Source organism: Peromyscus eremicus, chromosome 1 (genome assembly GCF_949786415.1).
Source record: "Peromyscus eremicus chromosome 1, PerEre_H2_v1, whole genome shotgun sequence".
Classification (NCBI taxonomy): Eukaryota; Metazoa; Chordata; class Mammalia; order Rodentia; family Cricetidae; genus Peromyscus; species Peromyscus eremicus.
The window spans coordinates 127,807,692-127,827,873 of NC_081416.1; the positions used below are offsets into that span (position 1 = coordinate 127,807,692).

General features: G+C 49.4%; 1 protein-coding gene and 1 long non-coding RNA gene across 5 annotated transcripts in view; one reads left to right on the forward strand and one right to left on the reverse strand.

The window, feature by feature from the left end:
* The window catches only part of LOC131918875 (uncharacterized), a 35,011-nt gene extending 31,388 nt beyond the window's left edge, over nucleotides 1-3,623 (reverse strand). For 2 of the 3 annotated variants that reach the window (XR_009381119.1, XR_009381118.1), the window contains exon 1: nucleotides 2,816-3,620. This is a non-coding gene — a long non-coding RNA (uncharacterized LOC131918875). Of the gene's footprint in view, nucleotides 1-2,815 lie in introns of all 3 variants that reach the window. The other variant, XR_009381113.1, reaches the window with a different exon arrangement.
* On the forward strand, nucleotides 1,725-16,032 carry Nr2f2 (nuclear receptor subfamily 2 group F member 2). Of its 2 annotated transcripts, none has more exons than XM_059273032.1 (3): nucleotides 1,725-2,199; nucleotides 9,901-10,428; nucleotides 13,140-16,032. In XM_059273032.1, the coding sequence occupies exons 1-3, from the start codon at nucleotides 2,157-2,159 to the stop codon at nucleotides 13,412-13,414; spliced, it is 846 nt and encodes a 281-aa protein (XP_059129015.1). In that variant the 5' UTR covers nucleotides 1,725-2,156; the 3' UTR covers nucleotides 13,415-16,032. The 2 variants fall into 2 exon arrangements, with proteins under 2 accessions (XP_059129015.1, XP_059129008.1); XM_059273025.1 differs by lacking the exon at nucleotides 1,725-2,199 and adding an exon at nucleotides 7,234-8,363.
* The last annotated feature ends 4,150 nt before the right edge of the window (nucleotides 16,033-20,182 follow it).

Here is a 20,182-nt window from a genome sequence, read left to right on the forward strand (position 1 = left end):
CCTCCCCATCAAGAGCCATGCAGTTCTGCCACCGCCGCCCCCATGTCACTGTCTGATTGGCCTTTCGGGCAGGGCGGGCCTTCCTTTTAGGGCTAGTGCGTCTCTCACCTTTGACCCTCAAGATTAGAGTGGCGGCCAGTGTTCTAAATTTGGTTAAAGTTGAAAGAAAATGACCACAAAATAATTACTCCTGTACTCCATTCTGGTTCAGCGCCTGAGCCACCTTACCCAACAGCCACCTCCACCCCTAATTTTTCCCCCTTTCTTCTCTGGCAATAAACAGCACTAAGCCACCTCTGAAGGAGGGAGCTGAGGTGGTCAGGACTGCATCTCTGGGTGGCGATGAGTTGCCAGGTCCTAATTGGTCTTTCATTAGGTTATCCCAGGCGCCCAGGCTGGGCAAGGTGGTCATCGATCAGTCCTGGCATGAAAAGAAAAGGGAGGAGGAAGAGAAGGAGAGAAGAGGGCAAGAGAAGTGGAGGAGTGAGGCGGGACTGAGATCACCTTCACCTGCCCTTAGCGGGGGGCCTCCCTACTGGAGATTCCTGGACCTTCAGCTGGGATGAAGGGGGCGGGGCGGAAGGGAGGGGGCACTCCTGAGTCACACACGTGGCCTCCTTCTAAGAGACAGAGTTCACCTCCTCTCGGGAGGAGTCCCACCAGCCATCCACTCAGTGTTAACTGAGGAGACAAACCGCAAGGAAAAACTTCTGTAGCCCATATTTATGGTATTAATGAATAGTTAAAAAAAGATTTACACTTCTTATGATCAATATTCTGAGTTATTTCCCTCAAAGTATATAATTACAGTGTCTTCAGGGTTTTCATCATTGTTTGAGGTGGCAAAACCATTTGTAATTTTCATTAGCCAGTAAACATGTAATTAACATTCAGCACTGTGTTTAACTTAATTCCTGTTTAAGACAAGGACAAGAAGCAGTGAAGAGCGTTAGTTCCATTTGTCAAGTCTGACATTCATCTTACCATAACAGTTTCCTAAAATAAAAGATCCATGTTTCCCCATTATTCTTCTCTTAAAACAAAACAACAACAACAACAACAACAAAAATCCATTAGTTAAAACTCTACTGAACTGCAAGCCGCAGTCCAGTCTAGTCTCAATTTTTGCTAGTTATTGTCTCTCTGCTTCCTTTATTCGTTTGGGGGGAAAGATAAAGGGAGGGGATGAATTAAGTATTCATTATTTGCAGGCATGAAATGGGGAACCCCTCCCCCCAAAAGAAACAGATTTCCTCTTCAGGAAAGTTCTAGAATGGACAGTAGAAAGGGGGAGGGAAGCACTAATCCACAGGGGAGAGGGAGAAAAATCATTTGGGTGGGGGCGACTTGAGTTAAAAGTGGAAAATGAGGATTCCAACTGATTCCTAGGAAAAAATGTTGGCCTCCTGTTTCAACTTCTATCTTTGATCCAGGGTGAGAGGACCCTGTCTGCCAGTCTACCAGGCTGCAGCTTCCCCCTCCTCTCCCACCTCTGTTTTTTTTCCCAACTTGCTTTAGGATTAGCCTCCGTCCATCTCGACCCCAAACCGTGGAATTTGGTTTTGCCTCCGGTTGTCTTGCTTTGCAATATTGCCTATAGTTGTTTGCGGTTTTCTGCTCAGGCTGAGCCGTTTGCTCCAGCCTCCGACTAAACTCATTAAGTTGGGAGATTTTTTTTTTTTTTTTCAATTGGAAGGGTGTTTTTAAAGTCTCCTCTTTCCAGCCCCAAACAAGGTGTAACAACGCACTCTTCCTTCTAAGGCATCAGATGAGAGACAAGGATCACTCCAGACATCTCCTACCTACGGTTTGGGGTTTTTTTTTCTTAAAGGCGAGGCTTGCATTCCTCAGCAGCTATGTACAAAGCTCCCTGAAGCCGCGTCTCTCTCTAAAGTTAGTGTGCAGGCTTTTTCCAAAGGCTGAGAGCGCCTGGTACACAGGGAAGCACTTCCTTGAGGTGGAAGATCTCTCCCTTCACCTTTCCTCTTTTTCCCTGCAGACTAATGCCTACTTTTTTATCAGTTTGCACAATCGCTTAGATAAACACCGAGGAGGAGAGTCTCTTTAATTATCAAAGACACATCTTTTCAGGGGGCCAACAAAGCGTTTATTTCACCCGCCAAACTAAAGGAGAGTTATTCCAGTTTAGGAAGAAGATGCAAGCGGTTTGGGACCTTGAACAAGGCAAATATGGTTTTGGTATGTTTGCTTTCCGTATTTATTTTTCTCTTTCTCTTCTCTCTCACTTTTCTCCTTGTGCTATGTGGGTTTGGGGATGACTTGGGGATTTTCAGAAAATCGGTTTGCTAACGTGTATGCATTGCCTTGGACTGTGGTTGAAGGGGTGGGGGGGCAGTCAATTCAGTGCGTTGCCATATTTTATTACATGTGTGTGGTAGCAGAGGTGGGAGAGGGGGTGGTAAATACAATTGCAAAGCTGCCAAAATATGATTAAACCGAAGCATAAAGACCGCGGTTGCCTCCCATCTCCTCATCCTGTCTTCTCAAACTCATTTCCTTCCATAGAACTGACCGAAAACCAGCCATAGAAGCCGGGTTGTCCGAGCAGCAAGATGACTGGGTTTGTTAGCAAAGGGGCTGCTATGCTGGCTTTAGGTATCAGAATTTCCTGTTCGATTTGCCTCTGCGCTTCATTTTGCAACCTTGTGCAGCTGACAGGCAGGCAAGCAGGCAGGCAGGCGGGAGGGCGGGCGGGCGAGCAGGGACCAAAGCCCTTGCCCGGCGCCCTCGGCTGCGGTTCCTGAAGGCGAGCGCTCTGTTAAGCTAGGAGAATCGCAAGGAGAAGGGTACTCACCATCGGGCGGGGTGGTGGAGCTGGCGTGCGGATTTCAGGCAAACGGTTTACCTTTTTGCTGTCTATTGCAACCGCGCCGGGCTGACTTTAGAAGCAATTCTGTGCTGTGTGCAAAATGTTCATGGAACGGTTCCTCATTTTTAAAAAGCCAGCGAGAGAGACGACAGAGGCAGAAAGAAAAAGAGAGGAGGGGTGAGGGGGACGCACATAAACCCAGTTCACAAAAAAAAAAAAATCACCTCTTCACCAGTGACTCGAGAAACGTAGAGGCGGCGAGATTCCAGTGCAGTCCAACCAAGCCACAGCCAAATAATTTTAAATCCTGAAGAATTATTCAGATTAAAATGTACAGAAGTTTCATTCTCCTATGCCTACGTGAGCCCCAAGTCGTTTCCCTTTAAGGGCTCCTTTTCTTATAAAGTTGGATTTTAGGCAGCGAGGACTCTTACACTAGGGGGCAGACGGATACTGTACTTGCTCCAATCTTAAGCAATTTTTTCCCCTCCCAGCATATGCTCTGATTTAGCACTGTAAATTTTTCAGAGGACCCAACTCTGACAGCCCCTGGTGATTTTCAAAGTACCACAAGCCAGTGGTTAAAAATTGCATTGACTTGGAAGTTCAGTGGGACACAATGGAAGCCCCTTCCCTATTCACGGAGCTCCAGTGTGGTGGAAGAGAAAAACACACACGACTAGATGGAGGGGTAGGAGAAATTCAATGGATCCTGGATTCTACTGAACTCAGAGTTAAATTCGGCATTGCTGGGGTCTGTATTCACATTGTGATTTAATCTGTAAAGAATTACAGACCAGCCAACCACTTTCTGCAAGGAAACCATATTCCTGGGAGTTGGGGACTTTTTTTTTTTTTTCAGATTAAGACAAATGTTTTTCCCTAACTTTGACCAGTCAAATAAAGCTTGTCACAATTCTCATTAAAATAAATTTACATTTGCAGTAAAAGGCTCAGTTGAGTTTTTAAAAATAATAATATGTAGATATGTATCTTTTAGTCAGGACATTTAAATCTTAGAGTTAAGACAGCCGAGCATCTTTGAAAAGGACATTTAAAAAATATTTTTGCTTTTTTTTTTTTTTAAACCCCTCAGTCTGGCTGTCCTGTCTCTTCGTCCACTCATTAAATTAACTACAATTCATATGGTGATTTTTTTCTTCTCCTTCTAAACAGCATTTCTATAGCTAAATCAACCTTAAAATACAAAGTGAAGCACCCCTGACTTGATAGTAGCTGTGTGGCCATGTGTCTAGCTGGCTGCAGTTCTGTAAAAGGGAAATTCTTCACTTTACTACCTAAAGAAATTACAGCCTTCACCCATATATGTGTGTGTGTGTGTGTGTGTGTGTGTGTGTGTGTGTGTGTGTGTGTATATATATATGAAGTTTCTCCTCCTCAAACATCATCTTCGTGTGTGTGCAGAAAGTAATCTTGCCATGAAAATGACTGCACTGGAGAGGCAAGATTAACATTTCTCTATAATCAATTATGCTCATCTATTAAGTCGAGATGGGAATATCTATTAGATTTCCTGTGTCAACCTCAGTCTCACTGTATGCTGAGCTTGCCTCTATATTCTGATATTTGCAGCATCAAATAATTCCCCAAATCAGAGAAATTAAAAGAAAAAATAACCCCAGACTTCTCTGAAATGATTTATTTTCCATCTTTCCTTCTTGTTCTCTGTAGGAGAAAGTTATGTGGTATCTCTAATCAGCCAGAAATGCTCAGCCTGGCTTTACTCTGTGGCCACCTTATTTAGCACACTAGGTTTATGATAGTCAAGTACCTGCTCTACCTTCTTATTTCTTAAAACATTCAAAAAAACACAGTACCTGCCACTTTGGTGTAATGTGTGATTTCAGTACAGAAGGAGAAGGTTAAGGAAGACTTTTAAAAAATATATGATTTTTTTCCCTTGCCGAAAAGCCAGCTTCTGTCTCCCCCACATCTTCATACGCTCCTCATCTCACACTCTGCCTGTATGTGGAAAAGAAACTGCCCGAAAGTGCAGTCTACCCATGTCAATTACACGTCCACTTTATTTCATTAAAGTAACTTTATATTGCCAGATTTTTGTGCTGTCAAGGATGCTTTTCAGAAGTTGTCAATTTACTCTTTGCACTGTCCTCTTTTTTCCCCCAGTAGCTCAGCACCTTTTGTGTAAAAAATAGTTTCATTGTTGGTAAACCTGTTTGACCTATGGATTTAGTTTTGGCTTGGTGCAAAGTATTCCCTATTAAGCACACAAATTTCTCGTACAAATGTGGAATCCTCACAATCAACTACCTGGTCCTAATCAAGCCAGTAGAATATAATGTGTCCTGGGGGTGGTTCTATATATTTGATGTTTAAAACTCAGGCACACATTCAAAGACACAGCAATGTCCATGGTTTGAGCATCGTGAGCAGAATGTCATGGGCTGTGGGGTTGGTTTTTTCTGCGGCGACTCTTTGGAGGAAGACTATAGCTTGTTTGTGATTCTTGTGAGTTGTGCTGGTATTATTGCCAATTTGAAGCAGGCTCTCTGGGTGTGTTTTAATGACTACATGGATGTTTAAAGAGAATTTGAACAATGAAGTCCGTATTCAACTGTTCTATGACCTAGAAGCATCGTGTTGGACGTCTTTGTCTGGGTACATTGACAAATGTGCATCTGATACATGTGCGTTTACATGTGTGTACAGAGGGTGTGCACAGACGAGGATGAGCGGCTGCCTACGCCTGTCCATCACCGGACAGAAAGGTCTTTCTCCCTCTTTTCATGACCGGGTGTGTGACAGGTCACTGGCTGGCCAGTTAGCTAAAACCAATGAGAGAGGATAAAGTTGAGGGGAATTTATTTTAATTGCGTGATGACAATGAGGTGAAGTCTACTTGTGCTTCTCAGCATCCGAGATGCTTCATTTGAGCAATTAAAATGTCAGGCCACAAATCTATAAAATATTAACCCTCCAAAGAAAAAGGCAGATATTCAACGGCTCCTTTTCCTATAAAACAAACAAACAAAAAAAAGGAGCTACCAAACGGAGCAAGTGATGAGAGTTCATTAAGCAAAGGATTTGCCACCACACGGATCTAGTCAAATCTTTCTTTTGCAAGCTCAGATCCCGGCACCTTGCCACCTCCGCTGCGTACCCCTCTACAAAGAAGAGGGAAGCGTTATCCGTCTTTAGCATCGTGGGCTCTACATAATGCGCCGGGAGTCCCGGGTGGAGCGCGAGCCGCCGCGCATTTAGTGGCAAAGCCAAGTTGCGAGAAGACTAAGTCTTCGGTTCCATCCTCAACCTCTAGCGGAGCCTTTAAGAGGCGTAGTGTGTGCGCAGCGCGCTCGCCTCGCCGCCGGGGCGGTAACCTCGGGTGCCGGGTGCGGGGCGAGCGGGGTCCGCGCTCCCGGACCCGCCCGGGCCCATCCCCCGCTCGGTGGCCTGGGCGGCGCGGCCACCCGTCCCCGCCCCCCTCCGTCCCCGCGCGCCCCGCACGGCAGTCGCGACGCCGCTCGCACTAGGACCGGGCTGCTCCTGCTGCCGCCATGGCGGGGCCGCCGCGCTCCGGCCAATGACGGCGAGGGGGCGGCGCGCGCGCGCCGGGCCAGGCCAACCCCGGCGGCTGCCTTATAAGGCGCGCCGTCGCCATGGTAACGTGCGCTAAGTTGCAGCAGTCGTGTCAAAGTTCACTATATAGAGAGCTCAGTGAGCTGATCGCGGAGAAGCCACTTCTGCCAGCCCCGGCGCCTATAAATCGCATTCCCTCCCGCGCCCCCCTTTTTAGCATATTTGATCACTTTGATTCTGCTCTTTTCTCTCCGCGGTGTGTGCGTGCGTGCGCGCGTGTGTGTTTTCTTCTCCTCCTCCTCTGCCGGAGTTGCCTCCTTTCTCCGGGTGCCGCGCTGCTCTTCCCTCTTTCATTCTTTCTCTCCGTTTCTCCCCCCTCTGCGCACGAAGGATGCGCTTCTAGGTGCTGATCTGCCCTCCTTTCTCTCTTATCATCTCTCCCCCGCCGCTGGCGAGTTGACTCTTTCCCTATGTGTGTGAGGCGGCGGCGGCAGCAGCAGCAGCAGCAGCAGCAGCAGCTCCGGCGGCGGCAACAGCGGCAGCAGCGACTCCACCGGCGGCGGCGGCGCTAGACGCGGCGGCTCCGGGCCCGACCCGGAGGCTTCGGCGGCAGCGGCGGCGGCGGCGGCCCGGGCGGCCCACGGGGAGCAGCGAGCGGCCTCCAAGAGCGGCGGCGGCGGCGGCGTCCGGAGCGAGTGCGGCGCGCGCCAGGCGCCCGGGGCAGGAGGCGGCGGCGGCCCAGCGCCAGGACGACGCCGCGCAGCGCCGGACGCGGACCACTTTCATGCTGATTCCCCCGGACCCGGGCAGAGCTCCGGCCACTCCGCGGGCCGCCGGCCTCCGCCCCGGCCTGCCTGGCTCCCAGGGCGCGCCCGCGCCCGGCGCCTCCGCTCTCCCAGTCCTCCTGATTTCGATGGCTTTCCTGAATGGCTGACTGTGGGCTGCCCTGGACTTGGCCCCCGGACAGTCGCCTTTCCTTCTCCTCTTCCTCCTCCTCCTCTTCCTCCTTCTCCTCCAACTCCTCCGCTGCACACTAGATCTGAGAGCGAGAGAGTGAACGAGAGAGGGAGAGAGGGAGGGAGAGTGAGAGCGAGCGAGATCTTTGGAGAGATTTTTTTTTTTTTTTTTTTTTGCCTCCTACTTCTGTCTTGAAGCCAGACAATCGACTTGCAGCTCTCTCTCCCCTCCCTCTCTCCACGTTCTGCTCCCACTCGCTCTCCCCTGTCCTCTTGCCCTCCCCTCTTGACGGAAAGCCCCCCGAAACCAACAAAGCTGAGCCGAGGGAAACAAACAAAACAAACACACCGGGCCAGACAAGCAATCGACAAAACTTTGCAAAAGCAAAAACAAAAAAGGAAAAACTAACCAACCTCAATCAACTAGCCCTGAGCCACCCGGGGCGCCCTCCCGCGCCCTCTCGCACCCTCGCACACACAAAAGGCGGCGCGCCGGAGCCCGAGACCCGGGAGCCGCCGCCACCCCGCCGCCGCCCGCAGCCAGGGGAGCAGAAGTCCGGACGCGGCCCCCATAGATATGGCAATGGTAGTCAGCACGTGGCGCGACCCCCAGGACGAGGTGCCCGGCTCTCAGGGCAGCCAGGCCTCGCAGGCGCCGCCCGTGCCGGGCCCGCCGCCTGGCGCCCCGCACACGCCACAGACGCCGGGCCAAGGGGGCCCGGCCAGCACGCCGGCCCAGACAGCGGCTGGCGGCCAGGGCGGCCCTGGCGGCCCGGGCAGCGACAAGCAGCAGCAGCAGCAGCACATCGAGTGTGTGGTGTGCGGGGACAAGTCGAGCGGCAAGCACTACGGCCAATTCACGTGCGAGGGCTGCAAGAGCTTCTTCAAGCGCAGCGTGCGGAGGAACCTGAGCTACACGTGCCGCGCCAACCGGAACTGTCCCATCGACCAGCACCACCGCAACCAGTGCCAGTACTGCCGCCTCAAAAAGTGCCTCAAAGTGGGCATGAGACGGGAAGGTATCGGCCTCTCATTTCTCCCCCCTTCGCCCGCGGTCCCGGGGCCCTGGGTGCGTTTGGCTAGCCTGCTCTGGGTAAGGACACAGCAGCCCCAAGCTCCCCGTGTTGCAGCCAAAGGGGGTTTGGTACTAGGAGCAGGGTCTGCATTGCAACCCAGACCACCCCCACCCCCACCCTCCAGTCCGCATGCTTTAGCAGACTTTCCTTCTCCAATCTTTCATCAGGCTGCTTTTCCTTTCCTTTGCATTGATTGGGAGTTCATTCGAGTTCACCTTTCTGCAAGGGATGGATTGTTTGTTGTTGTTTTAAAGTCCTCTCTTTCTCTCTCTCTCCCCTTGCTTTTCCTGCATGTTCAACATATGTCCCTCCTCCTTACCCCTCTCCCCAACCCCCACCTTCTCAAAAAAAAAAAAAAAACCAACCTGAGATTGTACTTTTGTACAGAAGGTTCAAATTACAAATGGCAATTTTATGCACTTCGCCGTATTAACGCTGCCTCCTGGGCAGCGCTCATGTGACCTCTCCGTGGATTAACATTCTGCTTTAAAAAATACCTCTTGTTTTTCTTTTTCTTTTTTCCTTTCACTTTTGAAACCAAGAGAGCTGTGTAGGGAGTAAGAAAGTGTGGACGAGGGGCCTTGGGCCGCTGCTTTCGCTCGGCACCAGTTGGGTCTTTGTGATATAAAATTCGCCCAGAGACGGGAACAGTGCTCTACCAATGGCGCGCTCCGCGCCCGGCGCGGGCTCCGGGTTGGGGCGAGCCAAAGCCGGGGTTTCTTTGTGTTTCTGCGAGAGCGACTCTTTCGGTCCAGATTCAGATAACAGCAGGAGCCTGAGCCTTGCTAGCTTTCCCTGGCCGTCACCGGCCTTACCCGGGCTCCGCCAGCGCCCGCCGCCGGCTCCCTGCCTCTCTCCGGCTTCATCTCGTCTCTGCCGGCCTCTCTTTCTCTCTCCGCCCTCCTCTGCCTTGTCTCCCCTCCTCCGAGCTCACTGATCAGGCTGAGGCGCCGGACCTAGACTCTGTCTCTCGCCGGGGTTTCCCTCTTGGGCCGGGGTTGAGGTTACATGGTTTGGGGACAGTCATTCGGGGGTGGCCATAGGCCATCTGGGGTAAACCTTGATGTCTTGTGCAAAAGCGTCTCGCCCTCCCCCTACGCTCCGCTCCCGTTCCTTCTCCAATCAATAAGAAATATCAGTTGTTTAGCAGAAAAAAAAAAAAAAAAAAAAAAAGAAGAAGAAAGGTGCCCCAGAATGCTACATCCCTCTCACAGCTCAGGGGACCCCCCAGGCAAAGTGACCAATTCTGGGTTCTCGGCAGACCAGCCCCAGATGGGCCTCGCAGGCAAGTGTTGAGCTCTGGCGGTCAGAACCGGCCTGGGAGGTGATTTGTGAGGAGTGGTTGCTGGGAGCCCGGCTGTAGCAGGCCTGCCTGGTTCTTGGTGCTGTTTCTGGGGCCTGGGACAGGTTGGGGTCATATAGAAGGATGCGGGACCAAGGCTGATCATTAACCGTGGAGTGTCCCCTTTCCTCTCTGCAGCTGTACAGAGGGGCAGGATGCCGCCCACCCAGCCTACCCACGGGCAGTTCGCGCTGACCAACGGGGACCCCCTCAACTGCCACTCGTACCTGTCCGGATATATTTCCCTGCTGCTGCGCGCAGAGCCCTACCCCACGTCTCGCTTCGGCAGCCAGTGCATGCAGCCTAACAACATCATGGGCATCGAGAACATTTGCGAACTGGCCGCGCGGATGCTCTTCAGCGCCGTGGAGTGGGCCCGGAACATCCCCTTCTTCCCTGACCTGCAGATCACGGACCAGGTGGCCCTTCTTCGCCTCACCTGGAGCGAGCTGTTCGTGCTGAATGCAGCGCAGTGCTCCATGCCCCTCCACGTCGCCCCGCTCCTGGCCGCTGCTGGCCTGCACGCTTCACCCATGTCGGCCGACCGGGTGGTCGCCTTTATGGACCACATACGGATCTTCCAAGAGCAAGTGGAGAAGCTCAAGGCACTGCACGTCGATTCCGCCGAGTACAGCTGCCTCAAGGCCATAGTCCTGTTCACCTCAGGTAGGATGGAGACTTGTTCTCAGGTACCCAGGAGCTCCCAGGGCAGAGTTAGGGCCTGGAAAAGTGGCCAGCCCCATTTCCCCTTTAAAAGGCCAAGCCGTAGAGTGTATTTTAAAGTGGGAACTTGATGTAACTGCTGGCTTGTCCTGTTGTGTGCAGAAGGATGCTCCACACACTGACTCCCAGAGAGGCCCTCTCAGCCCCCTTCCTCTCCTTCAGTATCCAACCTGGAATGCACTCTCCTGCTCCCTCACTAAGCCCAGGCCCTCTGGGCCTAGGTGGCCCCCAGGGAATCTCCTCAAGCTCTAGGCTTTTTTTCTTTTATTTTCTTTTCTTTTTCCTTTTGGGCACCCTGTCTGAGACCTCAAGGAGATGCCCCTGGACACATTGCAGCCCTGCGCATCATCTCTGTAAGAGAAAGTTTGTCCCTGCAGGGGGAAAGTTTGCTTGTGAACTCAGTAGGAGTTGGGGCTCCAGACAACCCTAACCTGAGAGCAGCAGTTTTCAAAATCACGTTCTCATGAAAATAATGCAGGCTGCCAGGAGAAGGGGGACTCCTGTCAGAGAAGGGCAGGAAGGGGCTGAAGGACGGCCCTAATTCCAGAATGTCTGCAGGGGGCTGAAGGCTGGCCTCTGGCTTCTCCTGTTCAGGCACACTTGAGGCAGTTTTCAAGCAACCCAAAGTGTGTGCCAACTTGGGCTGGATCTGAATGTTGCTGGAGATATAAAACCATCATTGACTGCATTAGGAAATCTAATTAGTTTGCATGTAGTTTAACCTGTGTGAGTAATAGATCTGATATTCATTAACTCTTGAGGCCAAATGATTTTTTGAAAGTGTCTGGTTTTCCATTTGGGGCCACACCTGAGCCTTTTGGCTGCCTCCGGGCTCAGTTCAGGCATGGCCCAGGTGGGTGGAAATCACCCCCACCCTTCAACATTCTTGTACTAAGTTGTCAGCTGATTCCTTTGTCATGGCTGAGAAGGGAACAGGGTTCCTGACTAAGAATAACAAACATCTGGGCATTGGCAGGGCCTGGAACCTAGTCACCCACTCCAGATCTTTAAGCTTACAGTGAGAAAACTAGAAGAGATGTGTGAGTTTATGGGACACACAGACAGGAGTACCACGGTTTCTTCTTTGTTGTTTAAAGAAGTCTGGGAGCCAAGTCATTAGCTGAGTCCATTGCAGGCTCATTCTCAATCTGCTGTCTTGTATGAGTTACTGTTTTTCACATAGAACACCCCCCCCCCACCCCAGTCACCCCAAACCCTGCCTTCCAAAGTCCTTAGATAATCAATCAGAGGTCAGCACTCTGGTCAGGCCAGAGCTGTAAAGAGAGGGTTGAATCTGGTTTATTCTTCTCATGAGCCCGTCATGTCTACAGTGTTTGCCTGACACAAATGTAGAGGCACACTAGTCCTGTCCCATAGCCACCTTCACCCCCTTCTCGTAACCCGATACCCAGCCCATGTCCTCAGATGATGGGGATGGCTGTGAATTTCTTGATATCATTGTTAGTCCTTTGCCTTTACCCCTGGTCTTTCAAGGAAAGAAATGCCTGGTACTGTCGAAACAGTTTAATTTATTGCTGTTTGCAAGATGTGGAGGCCTGTATGGAGAATGCAGATGGCCTCACAAAGAGATAAAGGTTCCTGTTATCTGATTCAGAGGGAGACACACAGTACCAATAAGGAGGGAAGGAGTCCTAGACAAACAGATCTTTTCATTCCTGACCACAGACACCTAGGCATCTGTAGACACATGGAGTCCTGGACACAGTGGAGGAGGTTGCATGTGTTCTGCTGGTAGGGGTGGAGGCAGTGGTGACTGTTTTCGAATATCTGTTTTAATGATTCACAATATGCATGTGTTAACCCCAGTCTTGTCTGGGGAGCCCTGAAAGGTCAGGTCACAACCTGAACCGCCTTCACCGAGAAGCGTCTCATTTCAAAGGCACTTATTGTAATTTCACGTATCAGAAAAAAGAAAAGTGTTTTCCTGAAGATAACGGGGGGGGGGGGGTGATGCTTCTTGGAGAGACCTGGGCTTAAAAAAAAATATAATAAAGGGGGGTGGGAGAAAAGGGAGAGAGAAGAAAAGGAGGGGAAAGAAACAGCTCAAATGAACAGAGAGATCACAGTTTGCATGGCTGCCTTTCAATAGGGCTAAACTGACAAGATCACTTTTAAAGGGCCACTTAAATCAGTTTCAAAGACTGGAGAAAAATGAGTCGCTCTCTTTGGGGAGAATCTGAGGCTGGGTCTTGGACGCCATTACTGAAAGCTGGGCCAGGTTGTCACCCCTCCTCCCTATACACACTATATAATAAGCCAAATTCAGAGGATGGGGGAAGAAGCCTTGGTGGTTTTGGTTTTGTCTGTCTGAGTACTAAATTGGGCCAGATACACCAATATACTTTCTTCTTGGGCCTCCCAGTGACCCAGGCTGAGGACTGGGGCAATGAAAGCTTGTAGCACCCAAGCGTGTTTTATTTTAAAGTAAACACTCCAGGACCATCTCAAGCTTTGCCGCCTCCTCCCCCCTCCCCTTGAAGTTTTCAGTGTATAGGCATTTGCTCCAACTCTGGATGGGGCAGTTTGACAGGGCAATGTGTGCACACCTCAGGTGACCCATTTCAAGCCTCTTAATCTGATGAATTCTCTCTCTCCCTCTTTCTGCACTTTTTTTTTTTTTAACTTTCTTCCAGATGCCTGTGGTCTGTCTGATGTAGCCCATGTGGAAAGCTTGCAGGAAAAGTCCCAGTGTGCTTTGGAAGAGTACGTTAGGAGCCAGTACCCCAACCAGCCAACGCGGTTCGGAAAGCTTTTGCTTCGCCTCCCTTCCCTCCGCACGGTCTCCTCCTCAGTCATAGAGCAATTGTTTTTCGTCCGTTTGGTAGGTAAAACCCCCATCGAAACCCTCATCCGGGATATGTTACTGTCCGGCAGCAGTTTTAACTGGCCGTATATGGCAATTCAATAAATAAATAAATCAAAATAAGAAGGGGGAGTGAAACACAGAAAGAAAAGGCAAAAGACTGGTTTTGTTTGCTTAATTTCCTTCTGTTAAGAAAGGATGTTACAAGTTTGCTAAAAGAAGAGGGGGAAGAATTTAATGGACTGTGAATTTCAAAAAGAGAGAGAGAGAGACTGTCAAATGAACTTTTACAGAATGCATTAAAAAAAGAAAACAACTGTGTTGGGCAGAACAGCAACTTGCTACTTATCATTTTTGTATAAAAAGGAAATTAGTCTTTTTTTCTTTTTGGTAAATTTTTGAAAAATATTGCTAAAAGTGCATTTAAGGAGATTGGGAGAAAATTAGCAGAATGGACAAAGTAAGTCTTTTTTTTTCCAAATTATTAATTGTCCTGTGTCTATGTACCTCTAGCTGGTTTTTTTTTTTTTTGTACTTTTCTGGTTCCAAACCAGTTTATTCTGTGGTTCTATAATAAGTTTTGATATAATCTTGGCTTCTTAAAAACTGTGTATCATTAAAATATATGTTCTGCAAGAATTAAAACTGAGTCCATGAAAATATCATAGGAAGACATAAAACTTTAAAAGGCAACTCAGATGGTGGAAATGCACTTACCAGTGGTGGCCAAATTTTTTTAGGTGAAGTTGAGCACTCTAATTAGCAAGCTGGAGGGATCACATGCAACACAGCCTCCCCTACCCTCCCCATACCACGACAAACCTAGCTTTTTAAAAATATTTTAAGAAAGAGAAGGAACTGTGGAATTTATTGGCAGCCAAGGAATGTGTCCAAGACACAAGCTGAGGTTTTGAATAAAAAGTGAACTTTTGTAATTTGAATTGGGTCCCCCCCCCTTAGTTCTGGAATTGTTATGAATCCTATATCTGTTTGTATATTTGCAAGCCCTTTGTATTATAATTGTTGATATTTCCCCTTTTTAAAAAATACCATTGAAATCAGCATGACAAAATAACACTGTTGGCACTTATAGGTAACGTGATTGATTCAGTATCTTAGAGTTTACAGTTTGTGTTTTTAAAAAAAACTGAAGGTTTTTTTTTTTAAGTGCAACATTTCTGTATACTGTAAAAGTTATAATAACTGAACTGTTCGGTCGAGTCTTTGTGTGTTATATTCCAAGGAAAATTGAAAGTATTCAGAAATTAAAATATTATTTGATATCTGAAACCGGGCTTGGTTGTCCCCACTCACTGTCTTTCCATCAGGTTGAGACCCTGTGGGCCCTCGCTCAGCCAGCAGGGGCCCGTCTGTTTACTCCCTCAATCAGTTTGTTCAAAGGTAGACTAGTGTATTTGCCTGTTTCATTTGGGTGTGTGTAGGGGGAGCCGAAGTTAATGGTTTATCTATGGTTTAGGAAGTGCCACACTGATATAGTAAGCCACCCCCATTCACCTAATCCTCCTTTTAATTAAAAATGGATTTTCCAGGAGAAAAAAAAAAAAGAGGCCCTTATATTTGTCACACTTAAGTGCCTGCTTAGGGAAAGTATTGTGAAAAGTATTAGAAATCTTGAGATCAGTATCTATTTTATGATCAGGAAAAAAAATGCTCTTTTGTACATTTCTGACAGTTATGCAGAGGATTGTTCGAGCAAGCTAATCACAGCACTGTAAATAGAGGGCAGTTGTTGGCAATGAGTTTTTCCTTAAGTAAGTGTGATTTTTTTTTAAAAAAAAATTGTGGTTCTCATCTAGCGTGGCTGTTGAGAGGATTTTGAATACAGTGATGTAGCTGCTAGCGATGAAGGGTCTGGTTTTTCATGTATATATGATAACTTGCAGTTGGCCTGCCTTTCCCCTCCCCCTCCCTCTTCAGTCTGTGAGAGCATGACCACAGGTCAAGGGAATCTTTTCCATTGGAGTTATGTACATAAAAACCCATGGACATTTGGACATTTCAGATTGTAATTTACAGTCTGCACTGCTCTTGGGATCCTTCATTCTTAGAAGCCAATTTTTAAAGGGGGGAGAGAGAGAGAGAGAGAGAGAGAGAGAGAGAGAGAGAGAGAGAGAGAGAGAGAGAGAATGAGAATATAAAAACTTTACAGGGTGTGCTGATCTGGGAAGCCTACTGTTTGTTCCAGTCTCCTATTCTCTTTGCCTGGTTTGGAAAAAGCTCAGTGCTGGGAACTTACAATTTGTTCTTATTTAGACTTTCCAAGCTGCCCTCCCTGACAATACTTTTACCATGTTGTGGTTTAATCTTAAAATGAGGGAGGGGCTGATGAAAGAGGTGAAAGAAAAGGGATCATTCTGCAAAGTGCATTAAACTTTGATGCTCAGTTCTGGTTCATCCATGCAGACCTGAAAATTCTGCCTGATTTAGGCAGAGCTCCCCATCTGACCCTCACCTTCTCTCTGTAGATATATATATATAAATATAAAGTATGTTTTGCAGCAGCATCTGACCTTTAGATGGAGGTTTTGTTGGTTGTTTATTTTCCCCTCTTGCAAGTGCTATCCATGTGAGTGTGTGAAGTTTCTCCACCAAGTAAAACATAGGCCCTTTTCCTTGTTTGTTTGTGTTAGCTTATTGTAAACAGCCATTTGTTGTAAATTATTATTGGCATTAAATTATAATTTATGATTTTCAAAGCAAAAGACAGTCCCCTGTTTTATTATGCTTTTAAGTATGTGTTCTAGGCGTTGAAAAATCTCTCTCTGGCTCTCTCTAAGTTTCAGCGATGAGCTTGGGGGTCTTCGAGGCAGAAAAAAAACAGGACTCAAAAATTTCCAACGGGTTAAAACAAAAGCCCTTGTATCTGTTTAGAGTGGCCGGAGGAGGATCTGTTTAGAGTCTGGAGTTCGGTTTAAGTTTATTGCATTTAAAGAAAGTTTTTCTTTTCACGCTGAGTTAGAACAAAAGATCTTTGCTGCGACTGAATTAGACAAAAGACGAGGGCTGGGACCCAGCGAGTGCGTTCTGTGTGAAATTGACGAGATCTTTAAAAAAAAAAAAAAAAAAAGAAAGAAAGAAAGAAAAAAAAAAGCTGCTAAACATGGCGACTCTTTCCCTTTAAGTGTCTCTTTTTCCTTGCTGGTTTTTTTTTTCCCTCCTCCATCTGATCTGAGCTCGCTTTATTTCTTTTCCCAACCCCACTCCCCCTCCTCCCGGCGCTCGGTGGTGTGAGAGAACCCAGTTAGAGGCGAAATGCAACAATGGTCCGAGGAGAGAGAGAGGGGCGATCGCTCCTTCTTGCCACTTTCAAACAAACCTGGGAGAAGATTGAGCTTCGGGGGAGGAGGGAGGGAGGGGGTTGGTTCTAGCCGGTTCTCTCGGCTCGCGGTCGCCCTGCCTCGGCCTTTCACGTAGAGCTTGGCCCGGGCGGACGGGGTGGCTGGGGGGGAGGAGGTGGCGGGGAGGGGGGTGGTGGCGGCGAGGGCCTGGGGCTCCAAGTTAGCGGGCGGCGTCCAGGGCTGGGTCCCGGGCGACGGCCTGGTGGTAGCATCGGCAGGCGGCGGGGACCGGGTCGGGAGTTGGCAGCGGCTGCGGGAAAGTGCTTGGCCCCCCGCCCCCGCCCCCACCGCCAGTGCCGCAGTGTTCCGCCCCGAGCCCGGGAAAATCCGGGGTGCCGAGAGCGCCCAGCTGCTCTCCCGGGACGTGCACCGAGCAGCGACGGGCGGGGGGCGGGGGCGGGGGCGGTCAGGGGGAGCTCGAGCGTGTGAAAACTCTGCCTGCAAGCTCGCTTTTGACTTGGTCCTATGAGCTGAGCCAACATGGCGTCTCCCATTGCACCGCGAGCGCAGGCTGCCAGGCACCGCACGGCCGGGTAATAGAAAACACATTGGTTACCAAAAAGAAGGAAGAAAAAAGGGGTGGGTGGTGGGAGGGGTGTGTGGGGGGGGAGGACTAAGGGCCATTCGGTCTGCAGGCAGAAATCCCTCTTTTAAACTCTGGCTGGCAAGTGAGAGCAGTCCTCGATTATTCTGTAATTAAAGCAATAGCGTTGGTGGGGAAAAACGTTGGTAACCCACGAACCTATAACCCCTCTTTTTTGACACCCCCCCCCCCAGATATTCAGGAGAGCTGATTTCATGCCCCTCTCCTCCCAGAACCAAAGGAGAAGAATAAAAATCGGTATCCACAAACGATCTTAAGTGTTTGAATGGTATAGGGGGAGGGGGAGAAGCCAGCATTTACAGACCTGGGTCAGTTCCCCGCGCTCATTAAAGCAGTGGCTGCTCTGGGCTTCCAGCGGGCCTGGGACCTGCTAAGGGGATGGAGGGGAGCTGCGAACCTCGCCTGCTTGGTACAACTTGCTGCTTGCCCATCCAAGTTCAGGGGAAGGTGGCTTAGCGGATAGAGATTTAACTGGAGAGTAGCACTGAGAAGGGGCCTAGGGCCTCATCCAGGAGGGTGGTCGTCGCGAGGCCCAGTTATGTGAGAACCCTCGTGGACTGCGCCACTGGCTGAAGCGCATCTTCAGAGGAAGAATCCCTTCCTCCAGTAGGTTTGAGAGCAGGCCAGGGTGGCAGGCGGACAGACGGGCCTCCCAGAAAGTCTCTTCCCAGGCCTCTTGGGAGACCCCAGATTGGGACCCATCAGCTCTGGTTCGATAGGGGAAATTGTTTTCTTATCTGTCCAGTTCCAAACCTAGCATGGGCCTGGGGAACCCTATCAACCACCTGGGAGGGAAGTGAGGTACCCTGAATTCCAGGCCCCGTCAAGATTTATTGAAGTTGGGTTTTAAAAAACGTGCTTCAGATGATTTTTCCCATTTTCTCAGATTTCAAAGGCTCCCTGCAGTGCGGCTGCCTAATTAATGGTGAAATTCAACTAAATCTAATTATGCAGTAATTTTAAAGCAGTTAGTGCTGGGCGTTGGTTTGTAATAGGACCCCGGTTTTTTAAAGTTTGTTGACTGTATTGGTTTAGGGGAAAGCTATCTTTTGTATGGTAAAGAAAGATGGGGAAGAGTTTGCCTGCTGGGATGGGGAGGGCTCAGGACTGTCTGCCTTCCCACCCTCATCCCCAAGTCCTACCATTCAGTCTCTTCTCTTGTTTTCTCTTTCATGCCCCGGTTAAAAAGCTGAGCGAGGTGCTAACCTCACAAGCAGCCCCAGTTTCCTGGTGAAACAGGAAAGGGAGAATCTTTCCTTTGGAGACACAAAGGGCCAGGCTGGTATGGGTCCTCTTGGATGTATCCGTAAAGACTTGAAAACAGGGAAGGGACTCCCTGCTCCTGTAATCCAGAACAGATTTCCTCCCCAGCATCCATTGTCATTAATGCGCAAAGCTGACTCTTGGAGTTATAAATCTTATCGTCCTTCTGATAACACACTTGTAATAAGTTAGCGTCCTATTCAACGTGAATTGTAAAACTGCCTCATTTAATATGGCATAAGTGTCATTAAAACTTTTCCCCCCTTGCTTGGTGACTTGCTGGTCTGGCCTTGGGGTAGCGGAGGTCCTTTACTACTGGGCCTCTGGGGTTGGGCAGATGAGAAGAAAGGTGTGAGAGATGGGCTGCTTGGATTCCACCTCTAGATCTTAGGCCAGGGTGAGAGACCCCCAGGCAGAAAGGGCTTATGGGGGTGGCGTCCCTCTCTCCCGCCCCCACCCCAGTAGCCCCTGAAAATGACATTCCTTGAAAGAAACATGCTTGTGATTAGTTAGGCAAACACATGTGCTTTCGGAGTTGGGCCTTCCTTAATTAGCCGAACAAAGGCCGTTTTGCTTTTTACCTTTTGCTGGGAAGAATGTGTTATTTCAGGAGTGTCGCGGGTTCTCCTCTTTTCAATCGCAGCCACGACGTTAATTTTATTGGGATTACTGATGGGAAATGAGGTGGCGCGGGCTTCCGAGAGGAAAAGCTTGATCATTACTCCCTTTGGAACTATATTTTTCCACCCAACCCTCCTGCTCCTGAGGAGGGGGTGGGGGGCGAACTGCACAGCAAGTTCGGAGCAATTGGAATCAGGCTCGCGGTACGCTGATCTCGGGTGACAGAGCGTGTGTTGAAGCTGAACTCTATAATTTGCGCCTCTGTTCCTTTATTAGGCCTGGACAACGAACTAATGAGCTTTGGCCCAGTACAATGTCACTTGTATTTATTTTCTTATGGCAACTTTAAGATAGCGGAAGTGCTCCTTACCAGGAGCCAGGGAGGGCCCAGAGATCGGTTCGCTGCTATCCGGGATGGGGTCGGTGGCTGTGTCCCCAGGGAGTAAGGACAAGCTGAGAGCCATCGCAAGGATGTCCAAGTAGAGGCACTGAGCCATTAGGGCGAGGCCTTTGGGGCTCTCTGGATAGCGTTAGGCCCTTTAATGGCCTAGGCACCCCTTCAGGCTCAGCTCTCAGTGTGTGTGTATGGGGGGGGGGGCGGTGTGAGCTAGCTCAGGACAAGTTCCCAGTTAAGAGATGGTCCTATGCTCAAAGGGGGTATCGGAGTCCTTTCTGGTACTGGGCAGAGGAGAAATCCTGCTGCACAACTTGACAGGCCAAAGAGCCCTCTAAGCCAGCGGGGGGGATACCCTGCTGGGTGGCAGAAACATCTGCTTATATTGCTAAAGGCCTGGCCTAGCTCTGTAGTTATCTTGTTAGGAGGTGTGAGGCAGAGGGTGCCCTAAAGGGGTTCTTGGGACTCTGAAGTGCAGAATACCCCTTCTATTTCTTCCTAATTTAGCTGGAGAGACCTGAAATAAAGTGAAGAGAGGGGCGGAGATATCCCAAGCATCCCTTATGCTCTGGCGGAGAGAATAGGAGACCCCCATGCAGGAATTGATGGGGGCAAGGGAAGAGAAACCCCGA

Bases quoted from the DNA above. Each gene is read 5' to 3' on its own strand.
- Nr2f2 (XM_059273025.1), top strand. From the start codon at position 7,922: ATGGCAATGGTAGTCAGCACGTGGCGCGACCCCCAGGACGAGGTGCCC. The intron at 8,364-9,900 runs GTATCGGCCTCT...TCCTCTCTGCAG, and splicing joins AGTGGGCATGAGACGGGAAG to CTGTACAGAGGGGCAGGATG. The intron at 10,429-13,139 runs GTAGGATGGAGA...ACTTTCTTCCAG, and splicing joins CATAGTCCTGTTCACCTCAG to ATGCCTGTGGTCTGTCTGAT.